Here is a 25297-nt window from a genome sequence, read left to right as displayed (position 1 = left end):
GCATGAATGTGGGTTGAACAGTTCAAAGATGGAAGGATATTCTGATTATGTGAAAACCTACTGGTGTTTTGACCTTTGCTTTTTATTCTTTCTGTATTTTTTTTTCTCTCTCTTTATATGTCTCACAGACATTTAAATGTCTCACAGACATTTTAAGGCAAACTAAAACATTTTAATGTCTCTACATTATTATAGGAGATATTTCTTAGTGGTTCAAATGCAGTGCTTTCTTTCCAGATACGAGATGAAAAGCTTCCACCCCCAGGTTTGAGTAGGAATTGCTTTCTCAGGAGCAGGACAGATGCCTGGTTAAATATTCCAGGCAACTTACTAAACTTACTATTATTTTTTACTATTATTTTTCTTTTCTCTCTCTCTCTCTCTCTCTTTTTTTTTTTTTTTTTTTTTTTTTATGTGTGTTTTCTATTTATAAGACATTCTACTTTCATCAGAAAAATTACGAAAAGTGTCCTGCATAGGTGTTGGCTATTTATATAGCAATAGCAAATACTAGAACAAAACAAAATGTTCAAAATAGATCAAAATGTCTCTGAAGTTTAGGAATATTCTGGTTCTTTTTCTAGTCTGTGCATTCTGGATTTGGCTATAGAAAACACCAGGGACATAATTTTTGTATGAGATAGTGGTAACTGTTTAAGAAACTCTTTTTTGATGAAGTTGCCCCTGAGAACTTTTTTAAGTTTCTACGTATAATGAGGGATCTCTGCAGAACCTATTCAGACTTTCAAGTCAGTAAAAGTGTGTTGCATGTGATAATTACATAGGGGTACAGCAGACAACCTGGAATAGCTCAGCCTCCATTACTCGATGTTTAATACTTATTTACTTTATTTTTGAAGCCAAACACAGAAAATAATAATCCTTCTGAAGTGCCATTTCCCATTACTACTTGGCAGCCTTAATTTCATTCTATCTTGTAAAATGCTCTCTGTAAATTCTGCTAAAGAAACACAATTGTCTTTAAAATGCAGCTAAAACATGTGAGGGTTAAAAGTAACTTTTTTTCCCATAAGTGTCATTCTCCTGACTTAGAATTCTTTAATGGCTAGTGAGCAGCACAGAACTGAAAGTATTTTTAATTTCAGTGCTTTGTATATTTACAGAGGAATTACAACAAATTTCTACACTTTATCTACATTTTAATAGGTCAGTGTGAACATATGAAGTGTATTAAGGTGGACTGCCTTACTTATTAAACTTACGTAAATTCGTCAAAAGCCCTTAGCAGTTGTATGCAATAGGGGCTGGAACGCCATGCATGATTGAGGTCATGCATCCAGCCAGTTTGTAAGACGATCCCTCTGTACTGAGCCATCAGCCATCCTTAGCATAGGGGCGCACTCATACACGCATTCCTGTCAAGTCATCTTGTGAAAGGCTGCTTGCTTCCAGCTTGGCTTGAATGTGCAACCTTAATAAAACTCACTGAAGTCTGAGAGAAAATAGCAGTTCTGCTGCAGATAGTGTAGGGGAAAGAGACTGGGATATGCATATGCAGCTGACTAAAGCAGGCTACATGCTGGACTGTAACAGAGAGGAAACAATAAATCTTAACTACTATGCAATAAATAATCCCAATTTTAACTAAGGAAATTATTCTCATAGTGATTTTTTTGAAAAAAAGAAACAACTATTTATCCAAGCTTGATTATTTAAGTGCGCTTCTCCACTCCTTTTTTCCAGAAACTTTACAGGAAATTAAGAAAAAAAAATAAAGAAAGGAAGAAAAAGTTTTTCTAAGAGTAGGAAAGGAAAGTAATAGTAACATGTCAGTTTTCCTTTCCTTTGCTTTCCTGGCAGCACTTCTTGCTCACATAGGCTGTAATACTCAGCGTCGGGGTCCAGAAGCCAGTGGGAGAAGATTTAACCGGATTCAGCATGGGCAGTGCACCTATACTTTCATCCTGCCAGAACAGGACGGGAACTGTCGTGAAAGCACAACAGACCAGTACAACACAAATGCTCTTCAGAGAGATGCTCCTCACGTGGAACAGGATTTCTCTTCCCAGAAACTGCAGCATCTGGAACATGTGATGGAAAATTACACACAGTGGCTACAAAAAGTAAGTGTTTCTTTTTTTCAGTTCTAACTGAATGGATATATATATTTATTTTATTATTATTATTATTTTTTTTTTTTTTTTTTTGTGGTGATACTTATGCTGTTCATAGTTTTCATGAGTTTCTATAAGAAAGGAGTTTAATAAGGATTTAACTCATTCATGGCTGAGTAGGGGAGAAATCTCACAGCCAGAGTTTACCTTTCTAGTGGTATTGCTGTCAGGAGCAGAATTTTCTTCACATTACTGAAAGATGCAATTTCTTAAAGCTTTATCTCCAGAGACCACCTATGTTTTGTGAGCCAGTGTATACAAAAATATACCAGAGACTCTTAGGACAAAACTTACTAAGTAGTCTTATAAACTCTACTTACAGTTCACAGATTCAGAGCAGATGTCATGCAGGGTACCTGCTACTCTGACAGCAAAAGTGTACATTTAAAAAAATCAACATTCATAGGATCTGTGTTAAGAATATCACTGCTCCTCCAGAAGTAAACCTCGTGATTATTTCACCCAGTTAATTGATGGAAGGAAAGAAACAAACAAACAAATAAACAATCAAAAAAAAAAAAAAAAAGTAAAACAACATATATGCATTCACACTTCTAAATCATCAAAGTAAAACTTTTAAAATGTGTAGAGTACACTGGACTTGAAACAGCCTGTTTTAATTTGTTTGTGTATTCTTTCATAGAAAGGGAAAAATGGTGTAGAAGGTGTTGCAGTAAGTTAACAGAAACAATTCTTTTTAAGAATTTGTGCTAATTTTCTAATAAACTTTCCAGTATTTTGTATATGAAATGAAGTTTGGGCCAGAAAAGACTTAAATATTTAAATAGCTTTACTTGTGTGAGCAACTCCATTTACCTTAACAGGATTATTCACTTGAGTAAAATTACATACCCTGAAGGATCATGTCTATGCCTTAGTAATGGAAATGCCTTGGGATAGTTGACAAGTAAAAATAAATATATAAACAGCCTTTGTGTCTTATTACTTGTAATATTCCTATTCTTATTCTGACATTTTGACCTGGCAAAACTTAGAATATTGAGCAACTGGTGATGCAACTAGTCATGTAAGATGGCACAAGAAAATTATTTTATGCACCCATTTGATGGTTATATGATTTAACTGTAACACAAGTTCATACTAAGAACAAACATCAATGAAAAGCTAATAAATATTCTACTGGGTTGGCTAAAAATTCATATTAGCATATTTATTGTTAATTATCTCAATTAAAAGTCCAGCATACAAGATAGAAATATGTTAAAAAACTTAAACGATCCTTTCCATCCCCCTAAGCCAACTAAAATCTTTAAAGAGAATTTGCTGATCTCTTGGTAAATTAATTGTGCTCTTTGCATATCTGGTTCTAGAAAGAAATGACTTTATCCAGTAAACATGTGACTATAAAACAAAATATAACCAAGCATTTATTTTTTTCAGACTACTTTTCTCATTATTTAATATCTGGGTCTGCTTTGGGGAATATAAGTCTGGAAATGAGGGGATGTCTTTCGTAGAGGAAAGCATTTCTTAAGAAATTATTTTACTGTATCTTGGGAGGCTGAGGCAAGCACCGAGAGAGGAAAATTGTTATCTGTGTTTATGTGTGCACATGATTTTGCTTGAACAAATTGCCTGCTGAATCATGGTTATGAGACTTCACTTATTCTGTATTTGTCCACTAGAGACTGAACTAAGATCACTGTTTCACTCTGAACTGAACGAGAAGAAAAATGAGTCTCTGGAGTGTGTATGCCTGAGTTAGGGTTAGTCCTCTCACACTTTGGAGGGAAGTGATTGAACAAGTAGGAAGATCAATGAAATGGTTTTGTATTTGAGGACTGTTTTCTTTCGCAGTGATTGTAAAACGGGTTGTGGGCAAAACCACCCTTCCTCCTTCCCTCCCAGCCCCCAGCCCTCTGCTCCCAGGGTGTTATGTGAAGCTAGGCTTGTGCATATACCCCCATGCATCAGCTTGCCCTGGAATGAAAGGACCTGTTACTCTGTGTGATGGAGTATGGCTCACTCTGAACAAATGAGTCTGATGCAGCTCCATTATAGCATCTCTGAATACTGCATATGCTTTGTTGTTGTTGCCATTACAAAGCATCTCAGCCATAACTCACTTCCTTTCAAAAGAAGCATAATGCTTAAGTGTAAATGAATACATTATGTAGCTATCTTGCATCTCATTTTTATAGTCTGTATTTACTGCCCCCCAAAAAACTTTTAATATCAGATGTAATTAGTGTTACACTAAGTAGTACCCTAAAATGTACCTGCTGTAAACAAAATAAAGATTAGTTAGTAGTTATAGGTCTGTGACTGGAAGTGAATAGTTATAGTAAGAAACAGTGTTTGTATTTCAGAATATGAGATATATTCTGACTTACATAAAAGAACAATGTGCATTATGCTATAATTATGCTACATAATATATACAACTTTCATTAAAATTGTATATAAGCATTGTATGGCAGAGTGAATTATTTTCTTTACACATATGCTAGCCTTCAGTATTTAGTTAAAAAAAATGTGAAAGCATAATTTGTTTAATAAACTGAATAGCATTTTAACTTTAAATGGTTTTCTGGTACATCTAACTAGCAAACTAGCAGATTTATAGAAGCAAAATAAGTTAATAAGTTTTTTTTATTATTATTATTATTTATTTATTTATTTATTTATTTATTTTAATAGACTCTCACCCTCAAAACCAAAAGTGCTTCTTTGATGACCTACTAGCTTGATTCTAGATAAAAGTGCACTTCCTTGGGGACCTGATTATAGGCAATTAAGTTCCAGCCTTGTCCATTAGCATTTGCATATCTGCAGTCAGTGTAACCGGGATTGGCTGGCAAACCAGGGACACAGCAAAATGCTCTGTGCAGAAACTGCTCGGAAGAAGATGACTTGGTAAACATTTTTAGAGATTTTCCTAGAACTGTTTATTTTAATACCGGATAACTTTCCCCATTGTTTAAGCTTGAGTTTCATTTCTGCAATATGTTTATACTAATAGATCAAAACAAACAGTTCATCACATTTTCTTTCTTGCAGCAACTGACTGGCACACATGATACTGTTTGGTATTTAATTGCAGTGTCTAAGTATTGCCAAAGAGCAGTTACACGAAATGTTATCATCATGTCTTGCTCTGGAACTTTCTCTTAGCTTGGTGAACTTATGGTATCGATGAACTCAGTATACATGTACTATAGCTATATAGATGGGTGTTTCATATACTTAGTCAAAATAATAATAATAATTGCTATTGCCATAGAAAGTGAGCTTTACATGATCCACTCATTCCTTTTTCTGATCCTTACCTAAACAGAATATCATAAATGTTTCAAATGAATGCTTAATCTTATACTACAAGGAGCTAACACAGGCATACAACCTTGAGTTGAAAGCAAACCACAATTATTCTGATACACCAGTATCCAAACTTAGATTTCTTTTTGATTCTCTCTGCAAATATTGCTGACATTACAATACTTAATCAAAACAAAGAATCTTCAGCTTTAAAGAATCCTTCAGCTTCTCTTGCCCCTTAAAGTTTCTGTGCTGTCTCCAGATATAAGGGAAGAAGTACAAAATGAGGATTTGGATTCTGTCATTAAAGAAAGAATTGACGTGCAGTTTTTCTGGGCTGCCTGTATCTATCTCATAATCTACTTTAAAGTTTATTGTCCATGGCACCCTCAGTGCTCTCTATTGACTCACATTTTTCAGAAATAACACTCACTCGGGTTTCAAATACCTATAAGGTAATTAGGTTTTGAGGGGTACCAGTCACTGCATGGAAGAAACCAGCTTCTGGAAAGATTGGTGTACTCTCACTGTGTTCTGTGGCTCCATTGAGAGTCTGCTGCCCTCTGTTGTCTTTGCCAGCAGAGCCCAGCACAGCAGGCTCATGTATGAGGAGTGGCTGAATTTTGCTTTGGAATTTAATATGCTTTCCTGAAGTTGGGAAGATTGCATATAAGACACTCTTGATGTGAAGATGTGATAAATTGGAGCAGAGCTTGGCCCAGAGTGGCCAAGGTCTAAAAAGCTGTCATAATAAGCTATGGGTGTTGCTGGAAGACTGGCCGAAGACATGACACTCACCAATACAGTTAGATCATGCTTCACTTTTATTACCCAAATAGCCTGACTCTTATAGCAGTTTAGCAGGGGCAGATAATGTCTCACACAAGATTATTGGTCGAAAGCACTCAGACAAACAACTGCAAGAAAACAACCCCACCTGCAAGAAAACAACCCCCTTGTGATTAGCAGTCACGTAGATCTTGTCCTTGAAGGAAGTGCCAGCTGCTTGCAACAATATTTTTAATTCCTCAATTGGGCGATAAGGGAACATCGTTATGGCAACTCCTTGTAGTCGTCTTGGTAGCTTGGTTTGCTCAGCTGCAGCAAGTCATGGCCTCCTTGCTGTTTCAAAAATTCCTCAACATATGGGAATAATCTAAATTAATATAGATATGGAAGTGGCGATAATGAGCCGTGCAAATTTGTGTCACGTTGAAAACAAAACAAAAGAAAACAAAACAATATTTCCCAGTTAAACTACAGCAAGAAACAGTAAACAATCAATTTTATTAGTGGATATGCTTAATTGGGCATTTTGTAATGTGAACTTGACATGTGACCTTGACGTCTACATAATATTTGGATATTAAGTGTAATCAAAAGAGATCCATGATGAGCTCCTGTTAATTTCCACAAATAAATCAGACCATTAGATTTGAAATCTGCTATTCATCTTGTATAAACATTACTAACAGGACTACAGAAGAAATAGCTTTCCACTAAATCTTTAATTTTTCAAGGTAGGCCATGACTAAAAGGAAACATTAAGAAATCATTATCCGAAACTGGCCACTAACCTACCCGGGGTTCAGCTTGAATCTGTATTTCTTGTCTAGACCCAGAGGCTCTTAATTGTTCTAGGTGCTCCTTTTTGCCTTGAAGTCAATGAATTCTCAGATCCAAAGCAAAGCCTCATCCTAATGAAATTTAAAGTGTCACTTCCCACAGACAAGCTGTAGAGCAAATGGAGGGTTCAAAAAATGGGATACTTAAATAGTATGTACTACTTAATGAATAAGTATATGTCAAAACTAACCTTAACGAGCAAGTATAAATGTATTGAAACAATCTGGCTCTAAGAAAATTCACATCTGTCTAAAAATAAAATTGCCTGTTTACCTCCAAAAAGGTCTCATGACTGATAATATGCCCGCATTTCAAAAGCTTTTTCATGAAACTGCTGAAGTCCTTGGGACGTTCTGAGAAAGAGGCAAGACATCAAACATGGAAATGCCTGAAAGTGTCGCTTTACTGACATTTTTTTTTAAGAGGTAGAAGAATCAGAGAAGTATACTGAAGGCCAATGGCATATGTTGCCACATTTGGTAGCAAATGACATAAAAAATATTTCCCATGCTTGGGCAGAAGGTTTTATCATAATGTGCAGTAGAACCTGACTGTGTTTGTTTTCAGTGATGACTGCTGTAATTAGGAACTTTCTGGTAACAATAAAATATTACATTTATTAGTCATCAGAACTGTGCAACCAACATGCCCAGTGGGAGATCTCATTTGGAACACTGAGAGCTTTCCTAAATGAAGCTGATGTAAAGTAAATGACGTGTCATTTCAAGGGTGCTGAGAACTCATTGTTCCCATTCTCTTCTGTGGTTTGGAAGCTGTCTCTACTTCAAAGTGCTGGGTGCCTTGGAAAAAAGGCCCATGTGGGAAAAGTGTAGGGCTGGGTATTCTAGGCCTGGATTATTCCACCCAAACTTCTGGCCAAAGTCCAGAGATAACCAAGATAGGTTTTTCTTTGCAGTAGGGAATCTCTCAGCTCTGCATCAAGAGACAGTAGCAGGCCCAGAGGAAGAGCCAGCCATCCGAACCATCCCATGGAAGTCCCTGCTTCTCTTCTTGGACTCCAGGGAAATCCTGAACAGCTCACTTCCTGATTTAAATACCTCAGTTAAGTGGGATAGATTTAAGCCTTACTCCCTGTCCATAGCTGTAGCATAGACTTCCCTTGTGGCTGCAAGGAAATCATAAACTTTAAGTATTTCTGTTTCCCTTTTCTAACACAGATATTGTAGTACTAAATTTCACAAGGCTGCTGGGAGGCTTAATATATATATTTTTGTGTTGCTTTTGGAGTCATTCTGGTGGAAGACATTTTGTGCTATTAGCAGTTTATGTATGGTAATAATATTTAGTGAAATGTGTTTAGAGAAAGTGATGTGAATTCAGAAACTCTTTTGAAAGGAAATCTATTTTAAAATGTGTAACTAAAGTAGTTAAAAAGTAGGCAAATGCAGTGAATACGTGTAATATTGAGTATATGTTTCAAATTACAGTTGAGTAAATGGTTTATATCTGAGACAGCTATATTTTACTCTGTATTAGCTATGTTCTGCTAATTGTGGGAAAGATTCTCATTCTTACAGTATTCTTAAACACACTCTAGCAGCTACAGTTCCATCCTGTTTCATTTAAGGTGAATATAGGACTTCAGCTCAGTCTTGCACAGATTTTGAGGCAGACTACTGAGGAACGGATAGTTTTTCAGACCTATTGCTACCAGAAATTTTGAATAAACTTGTCATTATCAAAACTGGGCTTGACTGTGTGATTTATTGCAGACAAATCCTGAATGGTGAAGATAATTGGCAACCTGTTTGTATCCATTTCAACTTACAATGCAGATTAGTTCTTTGCTGTGAGTTGCAAACAAGGAAGAACTAATAAATGAGGACCTTCTAGAACCACTGTCATGGTTTTAGCTGTGCTGTGAACCTCACCTTCAGCACCAGCAACCCAAGTGTCTTGAATAAACAGTTCTGGTGTAAAAGTCTTCCCAGTAGCATAAGGATTTCCTCTCGTTAAAGTGTTGAAGTTTGATCAGGAAAAGGAAATTGAAATAGTATCATATTTCATAGGAAGAGTTCTTTTTCTTATGAAGCAAGCTGTACTTTAACACAGGGTTATTCTTGTGTAACCGCATGTGCATATTTTAGACAGTGTTATGAAACACTACTGTGGTGAATACTCAGTCAGAAGGGTAACTTAGAAATGCCATAAATTGCTGCACGTCTACACTACATTCTCATTAAAGTTTGTGCGGAAAGATCAAGCTTTGCTATTCATTACCTTAGTTGAGAATCAGGTTAATCTCAAATAATTTAAGTCACTCCTACATTGGGATAAGAAGCCTGCCCAGGGACTTGCACCAGTTTAATTAACCCTTTTTAAAACTGATTCAAGTTAAACTAGTACAACTTTCTTGTCTAAATATGACCTAATAGTGGGGCTCTGCTAAATATTGTACTGTCTATATGGGCATAGACAGTCAAAGCATGACAGATATTGGGTCAGCTGGAAAGATGCCCAAGTTACATTACCATGCATTTAAAAAATTATTTTCTTTTGGGATTAAAACAAATCAAACCAAAGAAAAATGAGTTGAAATAATTTTACAATCCCTCTGAGGAAGTCATATAGGAAATCAGCATTCTATTAGACATTGTAGCTACATGAATAAAGTTTCTTATATTTCCTTAACTCGCTTCTAGCAGCGAAAAGGGAAGGGAAGGGAAGGGAAGGGAAGGGAAGGGAAGGGAAGGGAAGGGAAGGGAAGGGAAGGGAAGGGAAGGGAAGGGAAGGGAAGGGAAGGGAAGGGAAGGGAAGGGAAGGGAAGGGAAGGGAAGGGAAGGGAAGGGAAGGGAAGGGAAGGGAAGGGAAGGGAAGGGAAGGGAAGGGAAGGGAAGGGAAGGGAAGGGAAGGGAAGGGAAGGGAAGGGAAGGGAAGGGAATTCTGTGTGAATGAGTCCTCATACTATGCTGCTTGTAAGTTATGTGTGCATTTGACCTTGTCCTTTTGAGATTGCATATGAAGCAAGAATTTTCACATATTCTGGAAAAAATATTGGATCCAAGTACTGCCCATCCCATATATGTTTATGTCCTTACGTGTCCACTGCAAGACAAACCTAGTTGTGCTTTTTGCCTTTACAAATCAAAGTGGTGCATGGCATCTACTTCTTTAATAGGACTTGACATAACTATACAGTTCTAATTTTTCCTCACATCTTCTGGGAATTTTTATTTATCAGAATAGCTTCTTGCCATTTGGCACGTTTTGTCTAGTTGTTTTGTTGCAAATCATGTACCAGGCTTTCCTTCTGCAATAAGAATGTGTGGGGACAACCAAAATCCATTTGTTCCAGTCTGAAGAACAAGTTGAACCAAGATTCACTTGTTCCAGTTAGCAGAACCTTCTTCCCAAGGCTTTGGGTTCTGGCATGCTTTCCCCTCTCTCTAGACCAAGGAGGTGGATGGGCTTGAGAGATTACCCTAAAGATAGGATAAACTCTAAGTATCCCTGCCAGGAAATGAAGGCAAGACTACAGAGGTATGGGAGAACTGAAGAGTTGGAGCAGATGATCTTAAAAGGTAATTTATCTTTTTGACAACACAGTTCCTTTCACACTTCAGCACAAATGATCAAATTGGTGCTAATCATTTTTGAATCTAAAAGCTATTTCTGTTGCAGGACAATAATACCAGACTGATCCTGCCTACATTTACAACTAAATTTCCTTTAAAGGCTATCTGTATGCAAGAGGATTTCTTGAAAGATAGTACCTATGTTATGAAACTTCTGCCTTAGGAATCACATCATTTTGGAAGCCAGGCTTTTAGTTTCCACCTCCTGGAGGTTTTACAGACAAAAGAACTAGCATCATTTGCGTGCACCTGCCCCCTATTTTAAATGTTACAACAAACTTTCAGCCATTCTTAAAAAAAATTCCAGCCTTGAAAATTCTGTTCTTACTTCCTGACTGTGGGTTAAAAATAAATAAATAAATTCTCAATGTGTAAATTTACTATTTTGAGATATAGTTTAACATTTGACCTTTTATACATTCAAAATCCTCAGAACACACATTAAATATGCACACAAATCAAAGCATAAGCCCTAATACAACCTCCAAAGAAGATTTTACATCTATCTGCGTGGTAATTATAGACTTGCCTGCCCTTTGGTTCATATTATTTATGGATGTTTTAAAGTTGTCAGATGATGTTTATAAAAGTTTATTTTTCTTTCTGAAGCTTGTCTGCAAATATGGTCTTGCACAATGCAGATTTAGGGGAAAATAATGTTTTAAATGTTGATCTTGTAATTTTTCTGAGCATTGTATTGAATGAATTTTCAGCTTGGATTTCACCTATAGCTCTACTTAAATGTGCTGATTTTCACTTTCTTACATTCAGTTTCAAACAGATTCAGCAATAACCATCTGGGAGTTTCAGTTTTCATGCAAAAGTCTTTTGTAGGAAGGAGAACAGTATTAAATAGACTCCCCTTTTAAAAATTCTCTCATCATCTCAGTACGTGGGTAACAGAGAGAGTGAATAATATGGTTATTCACATGCTTTTTTCTGTTCTGAGTCATGTATTTGTCTGCAGGAGGACAAGGACTTTCAGATAATTATCTTCTCAAAAAATAATATTTTCTATGGAAAATCTATTTAGGGATGGTCTGATAGTTCTGAAATCTCATTGAAACATTTTATATAACACCTGATCCTCTGAAGTCTCCTCCAACACCAAAAAAAAAAAAAAAAAAGAAGACTGCTAGAACATTTGAAAATTGGCCATTCATATGTAGATAAAAGTAACCAAAGTGAGGATTTAGGATCACTGCCATTAAGTACTGAGTATATTTATATGCGTCATAGTTAAATATTTACCCTCTACAGTCTTAATTCATCAGGAAATTCCTGTGGCCTTCTAGGCCACATCAGCAAGTCAACACAGTAATGGGCAGCCCCCAAACCATGATGCCTTTGGTGCTGTGCCTGGAATGCTGAGGATCTGCTTAAAGCGAGAATTGCTCAAAGAAATGACTTAATCTTTTCCTGAATGAACTATTTCCCTTTGTTCCTTGGCTAAGACTTCATACTTCAATCTGTGTGTGACTTACAATAGTAGAGATTAACAGTCAAGGGCCGCCTATCTTTCCTGCATCACTTCTATCCTGTTAATGGGAAAGGCCACCAATGATCAGTTAGAAAGGTTTTGTGTTACTATTTTTGTAAGGAGGAGATACAGACTGCACAATTCTTTATCACTTTAGCCTGTTAACTTCAGAGGTGATGATTAAGGTTGTTTCTCTTCACATTTTTCTTGAACGACCCAGTTCAATCTCTTGGCTTTTCCAAGAATTCCAGCTCATGTCTTAAATGTCCTTCTGTATATTCCTCTGACATCGTTTACCTCCATGACATCAGTATAACTCAACTATGTTGGCCCCTGTCTTCATGTAATTTCCTTAAGAATTATTTTTACCTGTTATAGGTACAGAACTTCTATGCAATTACAGGTACAGGACTTCTATGCATCATTTATCTTCTTATATAGGAAGTAATACAGCACAAGATGGCTTTGCCAAGCATGAGACTGTTAGTATTTAAGGTGAAGGATGATTACAGCAAAATAAATTCAATAATCATTGGTAAAAGATAATTTTTATAGTTTGATCTGCTTGATGAAGCACTGTGCCATTCACTGTACAAAGCTCTATCACGTGACTCTGTTTGCACCCAAGAGGTATTCTGTTGAATGTTGATTTCAGACCCTCAGAAACTGAGTCTTGCTGAGAAAGCTAGCTTTGTTTCACACTCTACCAGTACGAAGCCAGTACATTAGTTAAATCTCTGCCTCTCACTAGCAAAATGCTTCCATCTCATTGACTATGTATGTAGTCCTCTCTAAAGACAAAATATAGTGCTTGGATAAATCACATAAAATATATGTGATGAGTTTGTGGGTCAGGTAATCTGCAAATGAAATACGAACAGTTTTTTCAATTGCTTTTTTGTGGCTTTGAATTCCATAACATATTTATGGCACAGGTGACTCCCAAAGAATGGAAAATGAACTTGTAAGCATTGACTATCATACCAGGGAAAGTGTAAAGTGCCTGGACCATCTGGTATCAGTGACAGAAAGATGGCAGGAGTCAACTCTCCAAAAGATTGTGAGGGATATAGAAGAGATGGGAGTTGGGGGTCACACTTAGAACAAGAAGCCTGCACATTTAAAATTGATAGAAGGATTCTTTAGAAGACTGACAGAAAGAGTTAAGGTTGCTGTTGTAATCCATAAATTTCAGTGCTGCCTAAGGTAAAAACAAAACAAAACAAAACAAAACAGAAACATGTCAATAAAACATACACAATAGAATAACTTGTCCTGAAGTGATGGAAAAGTCTGAAAAATTGCCCTGGTGTACAGCATGTTTAGTAAAATGCCCTGAAGCAATGTAGCTGTAAACTATGTACTGGCTGCATGACCTTATAAAGATCATAATACTGTATACTAATACTAATACTATATAATAATATTATATCAGATACTATATATTTCAGGAGTAATACAGTTAGATTAAGAAATAAATCATTATATATGTGGAAGATTCTATTTTAAATAAAACTTTTTTTTTTTTTTTTTTAATACTAGAAAGTATATCCTTTTAAACTTAAGAATATAAGAACAAAAAGAGATGTCAAGGGTTCAGCAGCAATTTTTAACAAGGAAACTATGAAGTCTGCAAGTTTTGCTGGTTATTAAGATATCTGAAATGCTAACTGTCCCAGGCTGAAATGCTCAGTAGAAGCAGAATGCCATTTGTGGCAGTGCGTATGGTCACCAACATGTTACTCTCATGACAATTCTTTTACTACCATCAATGACAGCTTCAGAGGTGATGTTTGCATTTGATGCATGTATTTGACCACTAGGTGAAGAAAACAATTTACTAACATCAAGCAAGTACCTCAGAGAGTTTGTATGAGCTAGAGTCCAGAAATACTAGAAAAACATTTGCCCAGACATGTCAACTACAGATTTTGGCAAGATCTAAGGACTCAATCCTGAAAGCACGTTTAGAGTTGATGGTACTCTTTCCACAAAAAAGTTTCTTACCCCATTAAATAAATTTATACAATTTCACTGTTGGGGAGTATTATCACGAACATTTAGTTATGTTTCAGTAATGCTGGACTTCAACAGAAGGTAGAACTGAATGGGAATTGCTCTGTTACTCTACACCAGCACACGTGTTTTATGCTTTTGAATAAGTAGATGAAGATGGAAATTCCAGAGACTTCCTAGAGTAGCCTTCCTATAGCGAACAATGTCACCATAATTCAATGCATCAAAAAGAGGAATTATAGTTCCTGCACAGTTCACACAGGGGATCGTATGACCTTAGATATCTTTTTTTGTCAGTGAAAGATGACATGCACATGACAGCACATGCTGTACAGGCCACTGATAAGTCTTAAAAACATTATTAAAGTAAACTTTTTATTTATACAGGGAATTAATAAATTTTTTTTGTTAATATTAATATTAATAAGAATCAAGTTTTTGTGCAATGTATTTACATATTGACTTTTGAAGTGCAATGGATGGACCAACACTAAAAAGAATTACAAAATTTAACACAGACAGAAATAACAAAGATTTGTCTGTAATTTGGGTTCTTAGAGCTAGGATGCTTGATTATATTTCTTTAATGCTAAACCAACAAACCAAAAAAAACCCACCATTTGTTACCTTATACCATATCGCCTCACAGTGCTCCCTGCAAAAAAACTATGAGTTGTAGAAACAACAACAAAAATGCTTCTTGAACCAGTATTAAAAAACAAAACAAAACAAAACAAAACAAAAACAAACAAACAAACAAACAAAAAAACAACTTAGTACTCCTACACATCTTGGAAACATTTAGTTATTTGGACACTGACCCCATGAGGTATTTCCTAGAAGCAGAATTGAGCAAGACTGAAATTGTCACACTATTTTGGGCATGAAGATATGCCATGGACTCTTGATGCAAATATGAACCAAAGCGTTACATCTCTTCCTTTTTCATGCATTTTTGAAGACTACTTCAATATTTTCATTCATTATTTCACTACCAAGATCACAGAAATCTCCTGAAATTACCATTGACATTTTTTGGTTCATTGACACTAGAATTAGCATTGGTTCTTTTTCTATGGGCTGTAACTCACTATGACGGAACACTGGAAATGTGTTTTAGGATAAATTTTCCATTTGTATTCTTCTTAATTTTCAGGATGACTGTCCTCAATGTTAGTTAGGTTAGTGTGGTTCTAAATGGTGTCATGTTTTCACTTCCATAGTAAAATCATTCTGAAAGGTTATAAGCAAGCTGCAGCAAGATTATTTTTAGAATATTACTCATAATGCAATACAAGCTTTATATTGTGAGACAGCTCCACATCCTAAGTCATAATTGCTTGGTGATTTTTCTAACAGAGTAGATATTAATTTTTTTTTTTTTTTTTTTTCTTCCATTTTGTTTAGTCTGGTATTGCTATCACGTGTTTTCCAGGTGTTGCTACCATGAGCCCCTTACCAAAAAATATGACTAGAAAAAACAATATCCTATGGGAACATAAACCCAAAGGAGGTTTTCAACACATTCCACAAAATCAAGCCATTATCATTAAATAGCCTCAAGAGGACTACAAACTTCAAAAAAATGGTCTCTTGACTCTCACCCAGAGTGTGATGTTAATGAGTTCCTGAGTAGCTTGGCCTGATGCTGCTCAGAGTGAATCAGTGGTAAAGTGTGAGTTCAATTCCTGTCCAGGAAAGGGCATTTCCCAACCTCAGGTCCACCCAGCTGAAGCTAATTCCTTTCCCCTTCCTCCCCACAGAGCTTCCAGGGGCAGCAGAGGTTCTGGGTCCACTTCTTGGTGCAAGCTCTCTGGAGCCAAGTACTTCAACACATCTCTGCCTTTTTGTAAAGGGATTTCTTAACGATAAGGGACAAACCTCAGTTCTGTCCAGACAAAATTTCTTGGCAGAACAGGAGATTCCCAGAGGGCCAGGAGGAATTTTAAAGGGCTGGAGGGGTATGTTGCAAAATGCTAGCCTGGCACCCATGGAGACTGAAATCTGTTATTTATAGAAGAGCAGAGGCAGAAAACAGATGGTGTAGAGCCTCACAATATGCTCTACAATCCCTGCATTGTGTCAGCATAAATTTGTGGGGTACCACATCAAGGACAGGGTTGATAGTACAGTCTCTATTCCTAGCCACTTCTTCCCTTCACATGCCTAGAAGTGAAGGATACCAGATAATGCCATATGCAGTGTCATTTTGTAACACAAAAAGACCACTTTTAGAAAGACCTGGAACAACACCGTAAATCAGAAATTGTGTCAATGGTATCAGTGGAACAATGCCAATGTCAATCTGCTGCAGCTGAAAGAAGGCTCAAGCCCAGCCCATGAGAAGCAGACAAACTTCAAAAACATTTTTTTTTTTGTTGCTCATTTGAGGACAGGATTGTGTGTACAGGCTCTATTATGTGCATAGTCTTCTCTCAACATTACCCAGGCCTGAAAGTGGGATGCACATGCCATTAGAACAATTTAATAATGATATTTTGAGCATTTCCATTTTTGTTCATATCAAAAAGAATACAACTGCAACTCTGCCTGTAAGATTTTTTCTGCATTGCTCTTTCCAGTCCCTCAAAACACTAAAAAAGAAGCAAGATTTCTGTTGGAAAGGAAAGCCTGAAACTGATCTGGAAGAGTATTTGAATTTAAACCTAGTTTTGGTTTCTATGTGGCCTGTATTTTCAGGGGCCATTTGAGTTTTTAAGGTTTCTTATGCTGAAGCCAGACAGGGAATATATCAGTTTATTTTGTTTTAAAATAGTGAAATCCTTATTGTTGAAGTTTTCAGCAGATTATTTAGGCATTTCTTTGAGATATTTCTGGGACAGAATTGCTTGATGGCAGAGGTAGTCTAGCTAGAAACCTTTTAATTAGAAGACTTGAAACTTCATGTAAAGGTAGCAATGTGTTAGGCAATAAATCCAAATCAAAATTTTGTAGTTTTCAGACAAAAGGTTAGAATTCTTGACCGAGTAATGTCATCTGACTTGTTTTTATCTATGTATTTATATATAATCTTCTTTTTATTAAAAAAAAAAAAAAAAAAAAAAAAAAAAAAAAAAAAAAGGAGACCTTTTTCGTAAACTGAAGGAAATGTCACTGGAAAATATTTTCCTTCTGATAGAGTATCAGCAGACTGCTACAAAGTGACTGCTTTAACACAGACTTAAGTGAAAGTAGAATCAAGTTCCAGTATTATCTTGGGATATGAAGGAGAAGCCTAAGTGCTAAGTGTAATATCTATGTCCAGGCACAGCTAAAATGTTAGAAAAGGGATACACTGTATTGGTGTCATCCTGTTTATCTGGGAACAGTTGCTTCTGCAGTTCCTTTGTGTGTGTGTGTGTGTGTGTGAAAAAGATAGAGAGAATATGCATGTGGAATGTTGTTGATACAGAAAAGATTATGCAAACTGTTCCCACTGAACTAGAGACATGTGAGTTCAAAGAGAACTGTTTGTAACTTTTCTTCTACTGCCCTCGTTTTTGGTTTAATTAAGACAAATATTTTAGCTGGCTAATTTAGCTCATGCTAAAGGACAAAAAGAAAAAAAAATGCTTAAGAGAAAGTTCCTATAATTCTGTAGTGGAACAAACAAGTATATCCATATTGAAGGTATGGTAATAGTGGATTGATTCATGTGTAGTAACATACATGAAATACCTATCTGGATATTGCAGAGATGATCAGAAAGCCAGGGGCTCTTTTCTTCTGAACTCGGTGGAGCCTGCTTGTTTCGGCTGATTTATTTGTCATCCTTCTGGCATCCTCTGATGATGATGCCTATTAATACTGTATGCCAGTCAGCAAGCCCAAGTACATTTTACTTTTGTGTTTCTGTGCTGCAACTTGATGACAAAAAAGCTTACTGTGCAGGTGATGAGATAAATTGTTAAAAATGAGAAGAACCACTTGAGTGGTGGAGTGTTCCTCCCCATTAATTCACTCTCTTCTTCCTTGAATTTTTAAATTTCTTATGTTTTTCTGCTTCTATTATCTTTGCTAACAAATGATGAAATGCAGATATCTGTGATTCTTTCATATTGTGCTTTTTTTGCAAAATGATTTATTAGAAATGTACATTACAAACAAAATTTGATGGTTAACATCTTCCTCTGGGATTTCTTTTGTATACATAATAAAAGAGTATGCCCAATCCTTAAATCTGAAAGTTGTGTTGTATTCCTATCTCTAAGCAAGTAGTGAAGGCTTTTGATAGTTATTTTAATTTCATATAACAAATAAAAAAAATAAAGAAAACACTTGTCCTTCACTATTCATCACAACTGAATAATATGGATTAAACAAAACATGCAATGGAGCAGGAACACATAGGTTGTTAACACAGGTGAAATGCAATTACAATAAATATTTCAAGGACTTTTTGCTTGGAACAAAGTTTACCACGTTACTGACAAACTTGATTAGAAATTGTTACAATGATTATGTTTCAAATTATGAACAACAGTTTACTTATGTTTTCTGATGTATATATAAAGCATATACAATGAAATTTGAGCTATAGTAATGTCAAAGACAGAACTTCAAGCAATTTCAGTGCAGTCAGAGCCTCATTTCAAACACTGCTGATTTCGTTTCTGGCATTATGAAAGAAGTGGTGTTCATGACATGTTCAGTGCATATATCTGTTATAACTGTCTTTACTATTGACAGAGACTCAATGCTTTCTTTAAAGTCTTGCTTTCATTTCTTAAATACTGGCAACAAATGTTCATACTTCTATAACCTGTACTCAACATGTTTTACATCAGTGAAAAATAAAAAAAAAAAGCTTCACAACATGCAGAAGTTTTGGTGATGGCATTCATTTTGTTTTCATTATCCACTGGAAAATCCAAAATGCACAAAAGGCATTTCTGATACTTGAGAAATCCAAGTATAGCCTACAATAAAACTAAGTGAGTAGAATGGCTTTGATATAAATCAGCAAGGCATCTGGATGCTCGTGGTCACCAATACCTCATTCTCAAAAAAAAAAAAAAAAAAAAAAAAAGGCCATTTATTTTTCAAAACCTGTGTCTCAGGATGCCAATCTAGAGGTGACATTGCTGAGAGTTTCAGCTTTTCAAATAATAAAAAGAAAACACATTAAACACATTGAACCACAATTTAAACCAAGTTGTATAAACATAGAAAATAGGCTTTTCATCCAGAGGTGCTGCTTTGAGCAGTGAAACCATGAGTTTAGTTAGCTCTTGTGCAAACCAAAACAAATTTTTGGGGTGCTCAAACTTATTTTTTATTTATTTTTTATTATTTGAGGGTATAATATCCTCAGACTTCTTATCCATTATGCTAATATAAAAATGCTGGTGGGTAGCTACTGCTGTTATATGGAAGACTTCCTGTATAGCTGGCTCCTAGTTTTTCATGCCTCGTTTGCTATGACCTGCTTTGACAAATTCACCCACCTCACTGGAATGAAAACCAGGCCAGCCAGAACTATTGTGTTCACGCACACCAATTAATTTTCTCATTCATTTTTCAAAAAGACCTTTTCTTTCTTTTTTTTTTTTTCTTTCTTTTTTTTTTCTTTTCTCTTTTTTTTTTTTTTTTTTTTTTTTTTTTTTTTCTTTCTTAAGAAACAATCTCTTGTCACTAGGTCTATGATAGATTCTACGATTCTATGACCTGAAATGCAAAGGGGTAGCACTGTGGTGCAGTTTATCCTCAGCACCATCCATGTAAAAGCCATACCGTTTTACATCAATTTCTGTCTGCCAAATGAAGAGCGTCATTTCCTCATCTTAGCAAGTAAAAACCTTTCCTGAACTGAAAAAAAAAAAATAAATAAAATGCTGTGTTACAGTCCGTTGCTTCCCATTTCCCATTAGTCTTCCCAAAAGATATGAAAACCTATCTAACAGCATTAACTCCTAAGTTTTTAACATGGAAAGTAAAATCTGAAAATTGCTGAAAGTGCCTTAAAATGTCCTATATAATTTATTAGCAACAATATCACTCTCCCATTGGGGTTAAATGTGATGACAGGTAAAATATAGAACATGTGCTGCCTTACATGAATCATACTAAGAACTTATCCAAATGATTGATGAAATGTATAGACCCAGTATTATTTGACATAAAGAATGTACATTATTATTTGACATAAAGAGTGTACATTACATCTCTTTGTTTAATCACCAATAGGAAAATCACACAGTTTTACTGTAGTTTTGAAGCACTTTATAATTTGTTTTCCCTTTAATACGTGTTCTTTGACATTTAGAACTATTTTAAGAGCATCATGTGCATTCCGAACATGTATGTGAGGTGGAAAATGTAAAATCTGATATCAAAAGCTAGCCTTGGTTTCAGGTGGATGTTTAGTGTTGTTGAAAATCTGCATGTAGGTTAAATTTTCAAACATGGCTAGCAATCAGAGCACACAAATTTCTATGCACATCTCTTAGGAGCTTCAAAATCAATCTAATCTTCTTTTGAAGATTAGACCTGTAAGATGGCATGTAGGGTAGCCTTGAGATTGATAAGTCAAGAAAGGCAACAGAGTTCCACATTGTTATCCAGCATGTAAATTATGGAATTTTCCATTGTTTTTTATTTATTTATTCATTTATTTATTTATTTTTGTCTTCTAATCTTTATAAGGGCAAAAACAGACATTTATCAGGACCTCTGAACTCTCTACTAGCCTGGAATTTGTGAATGAATCTGTCATATACATGTATGTACCTAAGGTAAAGTTAATTCATACATACGTGTATGTTCTGCTAATACCTTGGTCTATTTACTTTTGAGATACATTTTCTTTGACTGCAGTAGGCCATGCACTTGCATGTCCCAGGCTGTCCTGGAGACCTGCAGCAGAGTTGAAGGACAGGCACTGGTCTGCTGCAGGCTTTGGTGGGAAGTTGCCTCCTTCCAGTATACATCAATAGAGTTGCTTCCACATTTTACACTGGCAAGCTGAAAGCAAAACTTGAACTGATGAGTAAGATTAATTTTCACTGTTAAAGTTACCAAAAGGATCCAATTTGGATCAAGTTTGTGGTAGCAGAGCTCTAGCAGAGGTAGTGGAATAATAGCAGAGATTAAATTGTTGTATAGTGGTTACAAAATATTAATATTTTCAAAAGGGATTTGTCTCTAGGCAGAGCTTTGGGCCAAATTCCTCAATGTTCTTCTTGTGTTGCTTCATAGAGATTTTTTCTTTTGGTTCCCAAGCAAAACATCATTCACTGCAGAACAAATAACTATGACAATATGGGTATCTAATCGGTATTTTATGAGTAAAACTGATGTTGCTGCATATTTGTCTACAGATTATGTAGTTTTCAGACACATAAAGGACAGGATTGAGCTTTGCTATACAACTACTATATGCATATTTCCAAATTTAACACATATACTATACTGTATACAATTTTAGTTGTCTCTTCATATGTTTCCATGTGGTTTCTACTGTAGGTCTTTGAAAGCTATGTTCATGTAAATATTTAGAATAGCATACTTTTGTTTGATTTACAGTTTTTCCCCAGTGTCTTCTAGTTTGGAAAAGCCAGCTTGTTATGTCAAGCTGCTATCTCTATCACATAGCATGTAAAGAAATTAACTATTAAAAACACTTAAACTCAAACAATAAGTTCATAAATATGTAAGAAACATCAGCAGAACAGACACTATACAAATGCTGAGTAAGAAGCACATTGAAATTTCTGTAGGAAGAAGGAAAGATAAGAAAATTCCAAGTAACAATGTTATAATGTCTGAAAAATATGGCTTCAAGCAGATTCTTGATTTAAATTGCCACCAACTTCAATGCATGTTTGCTTTCCATTTTGCTTCTACTTATGTTTTCCATTTGTTGCTCAAGATATTCATAGCTAGCTGCATGGCTCTTTCTTTGGACAATATCTATAAGGACTTATATGAAGACAGCTAGAAAATTCCTTATGAAGGCATTCAAAGATATTTATGTTGCCTGGTATTAGGGATTATGGTGACAATTGAGTCTGTGGTTGTGAATACAGTCTGAACTAATAATCATTACTCGCACAGGAGATTTTGATAGTTACTACAGAGGAGCTTTTGTATGATGGTAGTCTAAATTCTGTTGAGGCCAACTTTTCTTTCAGAGACTCACCATGCTAGGCAGGGTCTGAAAATGTGATAGTTTCCTCTTATTTCAACACCAAGGAGGATGAGGAATACTTTAGCATCATTTAGTATAAGAAATTTTTTCATATATATATAAAGCTTTTCACGTTCCAGTTGTGATCCAGAAATACCTACACTGTGTTAATTGTGCATACCATTTGGTAGTCAAATGAAGAAAGGGCTATGTCGCATCCAGGAATTCATGAGTGCTCAAGCAGAAGAATATTGAATGAGACTCTAAACACTTGCAATTTCAAATAAAAGACTATATATTTGGGAAGAATCATTTTACCATATTTTGTTTACTATTTACTGCCATGGAATATGAATATACTGACTTCAGAAATAACTAGTTGTGTTACAAATGTGAAAAGGAATCTCTCCAACACAGGCGAATCTGTTTGAAAGATGGCACAATGTTAAAGTCATTAGAAATAATATTGATGTCTTTGCAGTTAAACAATTCTTTCAGAAAATATGTGTAGTTTTTTGTTGTTGTTGTCATCATTTTTTGTTTTGGTTTTGTTTTTCCTGGTTATAGTAAAAATTGAGCCATATAATAGTTCTGTTGTAAGCACTAAGATGCAGGTAATGCAGGTATTTTTATCCATCATACTAATACTGACCTCTATTTATTTGAGAACAAGTTCTAGCTCTTAGCAACACAATTTTAGTTTAGTGTAGTTTTCTCCTGTGATTAAGTGCTATTGTTCATCTATCAGATTTGGAGAAATTAATAAAGTCATTTAAATCTTGATTTTCCTATTCATCACACAGAATTATAGAATCATACAATGGCTTGTGTTGGAAGGGACCTTAAAGATCATCTAGTTCCAACCACCCTCCCATAGGCAGGGATGCCACCCACTAGATCAGGTTGCTCAGGGCCTCATCTAACATGGTCTTGAACACCTTCAGGGATGGGGCATCCACAACCTCTTTGGGCAACCTGTTCCAGTGCCTCATCATTCTGAGTGAAGAATTTCCTCCTAATCTCTAATATAAATCTCTCCTCTTTTAGTTTAAAACCTTTCTCCCTTGTGCTGTCATTATCTGACCGAGCAAGAGTCGCTTACCATCTTTTTTATAAGTCCCCTTTAAGTACGGAAGGACCACAATGAGGTCACCATGGAGCCTTCTCTTCTGTAGGCTGAACAGCTCCAGCTCTCAGCCTTTCTTCATAGGAGAGGTGCTTCAGCCCTCTGAGCATCTTCCTGGCCCTCCTCTGGACCTGCCTTAACAGATACACAACTTTCTTGTTCTGGGGGCTTCAGACCTGGATGCAGCACTCCAAGTGCTCACAAGGGCAGAGTAGAGGGGGACAATCACGTCCCTTGACCTCAACAGGTCATGCCTCTGTTGATGCAGCCCACGAAGCAGTTGGCCTCATCTATCAGGAGGTTACATAGCAGTAAGACATAAACACACACAGAGCAGAGTAGCACTGCTGAATATTCAGAACAACTGGAAGATCAACTGGAAGATATATTGTGAACAGGAAACAAGAGTTTAAAGATAGGAAGCATGGATCTTTTTATAGAGAAAAACATGCTTTTATTTTATTTATTTATTTATTTTTTAACAAGGAAAATACTTAGCAAACAAACAAACAAACAAAATAAATTCTCTTTCAGTGTAGTCCTCCATGTTTCTAGTTAGCACTTTTATGTACTTGCTGATATTAATCTGATCGCGGATGTTCAGAATTAGACTAATTAGTCCTGTCCCTATGATCTTATCTGTCTAGAAAACTTTAACTAATATTAACACTTCACATTTTCCTTTTAGTTCAACCAAGTGCCTCGTGTCTTTTGTCATTTCTTTAACAAATCATTAACATTGTACTGGTATCATTATTTTTATCATTGTTATCTACTAAAATATTGCAGAGTTAGGGAATTCAAGGTGAATTACTTTCATTGCATTACCTATGTGGAAAAAATGACAGCTGTGTAGGATATATGAAAAAGCACATTCTCTTTGTTCACCATTCTTATACTTCTCCAATTATCTCAGAATTTTAATAGTTTACCAACTAAAAGTACTACTGAGGTAAAACAGCTATTTGGACAATCTTTCTTCTTTCACAGATCCTCCATATAAGAAAAAGCTCAACATGAGTCAGCAGTATACACTGGCAGCCAAGTGGACAAACCACATTTTGGTATGCATTAAATACAATGTAGCCAGCCAGTCAAAAGAGGTGATTATCCCACTGTGTTTAGTATTGGTGCAGTCTATCCATGAGTACTGTGTGAAGTTCTGGGCTCCACAATAAAAAAAAAAAAAAAAAAAAAAGGATAGTTAAGGTACTTTAATGCACCCAGAGGGGGAAAACAAAGCTGGTAAAAGGTCTGGAAGGGATGTCCTATGGGGAGAGGCTGGTGATGACTGGTTTGTCTAGTCTGGTAAGAGGAGGCCAAGAGGCAACCTCATTGTTCAGCTTCTTGGGGAGGGGAAGTGGAGAGAGAGGTGCCTGTGGAAATGAGAGGTCCTTGGTAAATGATGACAGGATATGGGGGAACGGCACAAAGCTGCACCAGGGGAGGTCGAGACTGGACATGAGGAAAAAAATTCTACTGTGAGGGTGGTCAAACACTGGGACAGAATTTCTAGAGATATGGTTGATGTCCCATGCCTGTCAGTGCTCAAGAGACATTTGAACAATGCCCTCATCAACATGGTTTAACTTTTGGTTAGCCCTGAAGTGGTCAGGCAGTTGGACTTGATGATCTTTGCAGGGTCCTTCCAACTGAACTATTCTATTCTTTTATTTTCTCTTCTTAACAATAAGAAATATGACAGCAGCTGTATGGAGTCAAATCAAAGCTATGTCCAGCTCAGTATGCTATCTCCAAGTAGGATGTGTAAAGAATAGTACAAAAATCATGTTTTTTTATTTTATTTTTTTAATCAAGAGTGTGAGAACTCAAAACCATGGGGATATCAAAACTATCTCAGGGATGCTTTAAGCCAGATTTTGGTTTCAACATAAAAGTAAAATATTGGAT

The 25297-nt window shown here is 35.9% G+C and overlaps 1 protein-coding gene across 2 annotated transcripts in view; it reads left to right on the top strand.

Moving 5' to 3' along the window:
* Positions 1–1359: 1359 nt before the first annotated feature.
* Positions 1360–25297, top strand: part of ANGPT1 (angiopoietin 1) — a 188221-nt gene continuing 164283 nt past the window's right edge. For both annotated transcript variants that reach the window (XM_084509721.1, XM_084509722.1), the window contains exon 1: positions 1360–2084. In XM_084509721.1, coding sequence (XP_084365847.1) covers positions 1788–2084 — 297 coding nt within the window. In that variant the 5' untranslated portion in view covers positions 1360–1787. The remainder of the gene's footprint in view (positions 2085–25297) is intronic.

Source organism: Aythya ferina (genome assembly GCF_964211825.1).
Source record: "Aythya ferina genome assembly, chromosome: 2".
Lineage (NCBI taxonomy): Eukaryota > Metazoa > Chordata > Aves > Anseriformes > Anatidae > Aythya > Aythya ferina.
The sequence above is the reverse complement of the archived record's forward strand: the minus strand, read 5'-3'. Positions and strand labels throughout refer to the sequence as shown.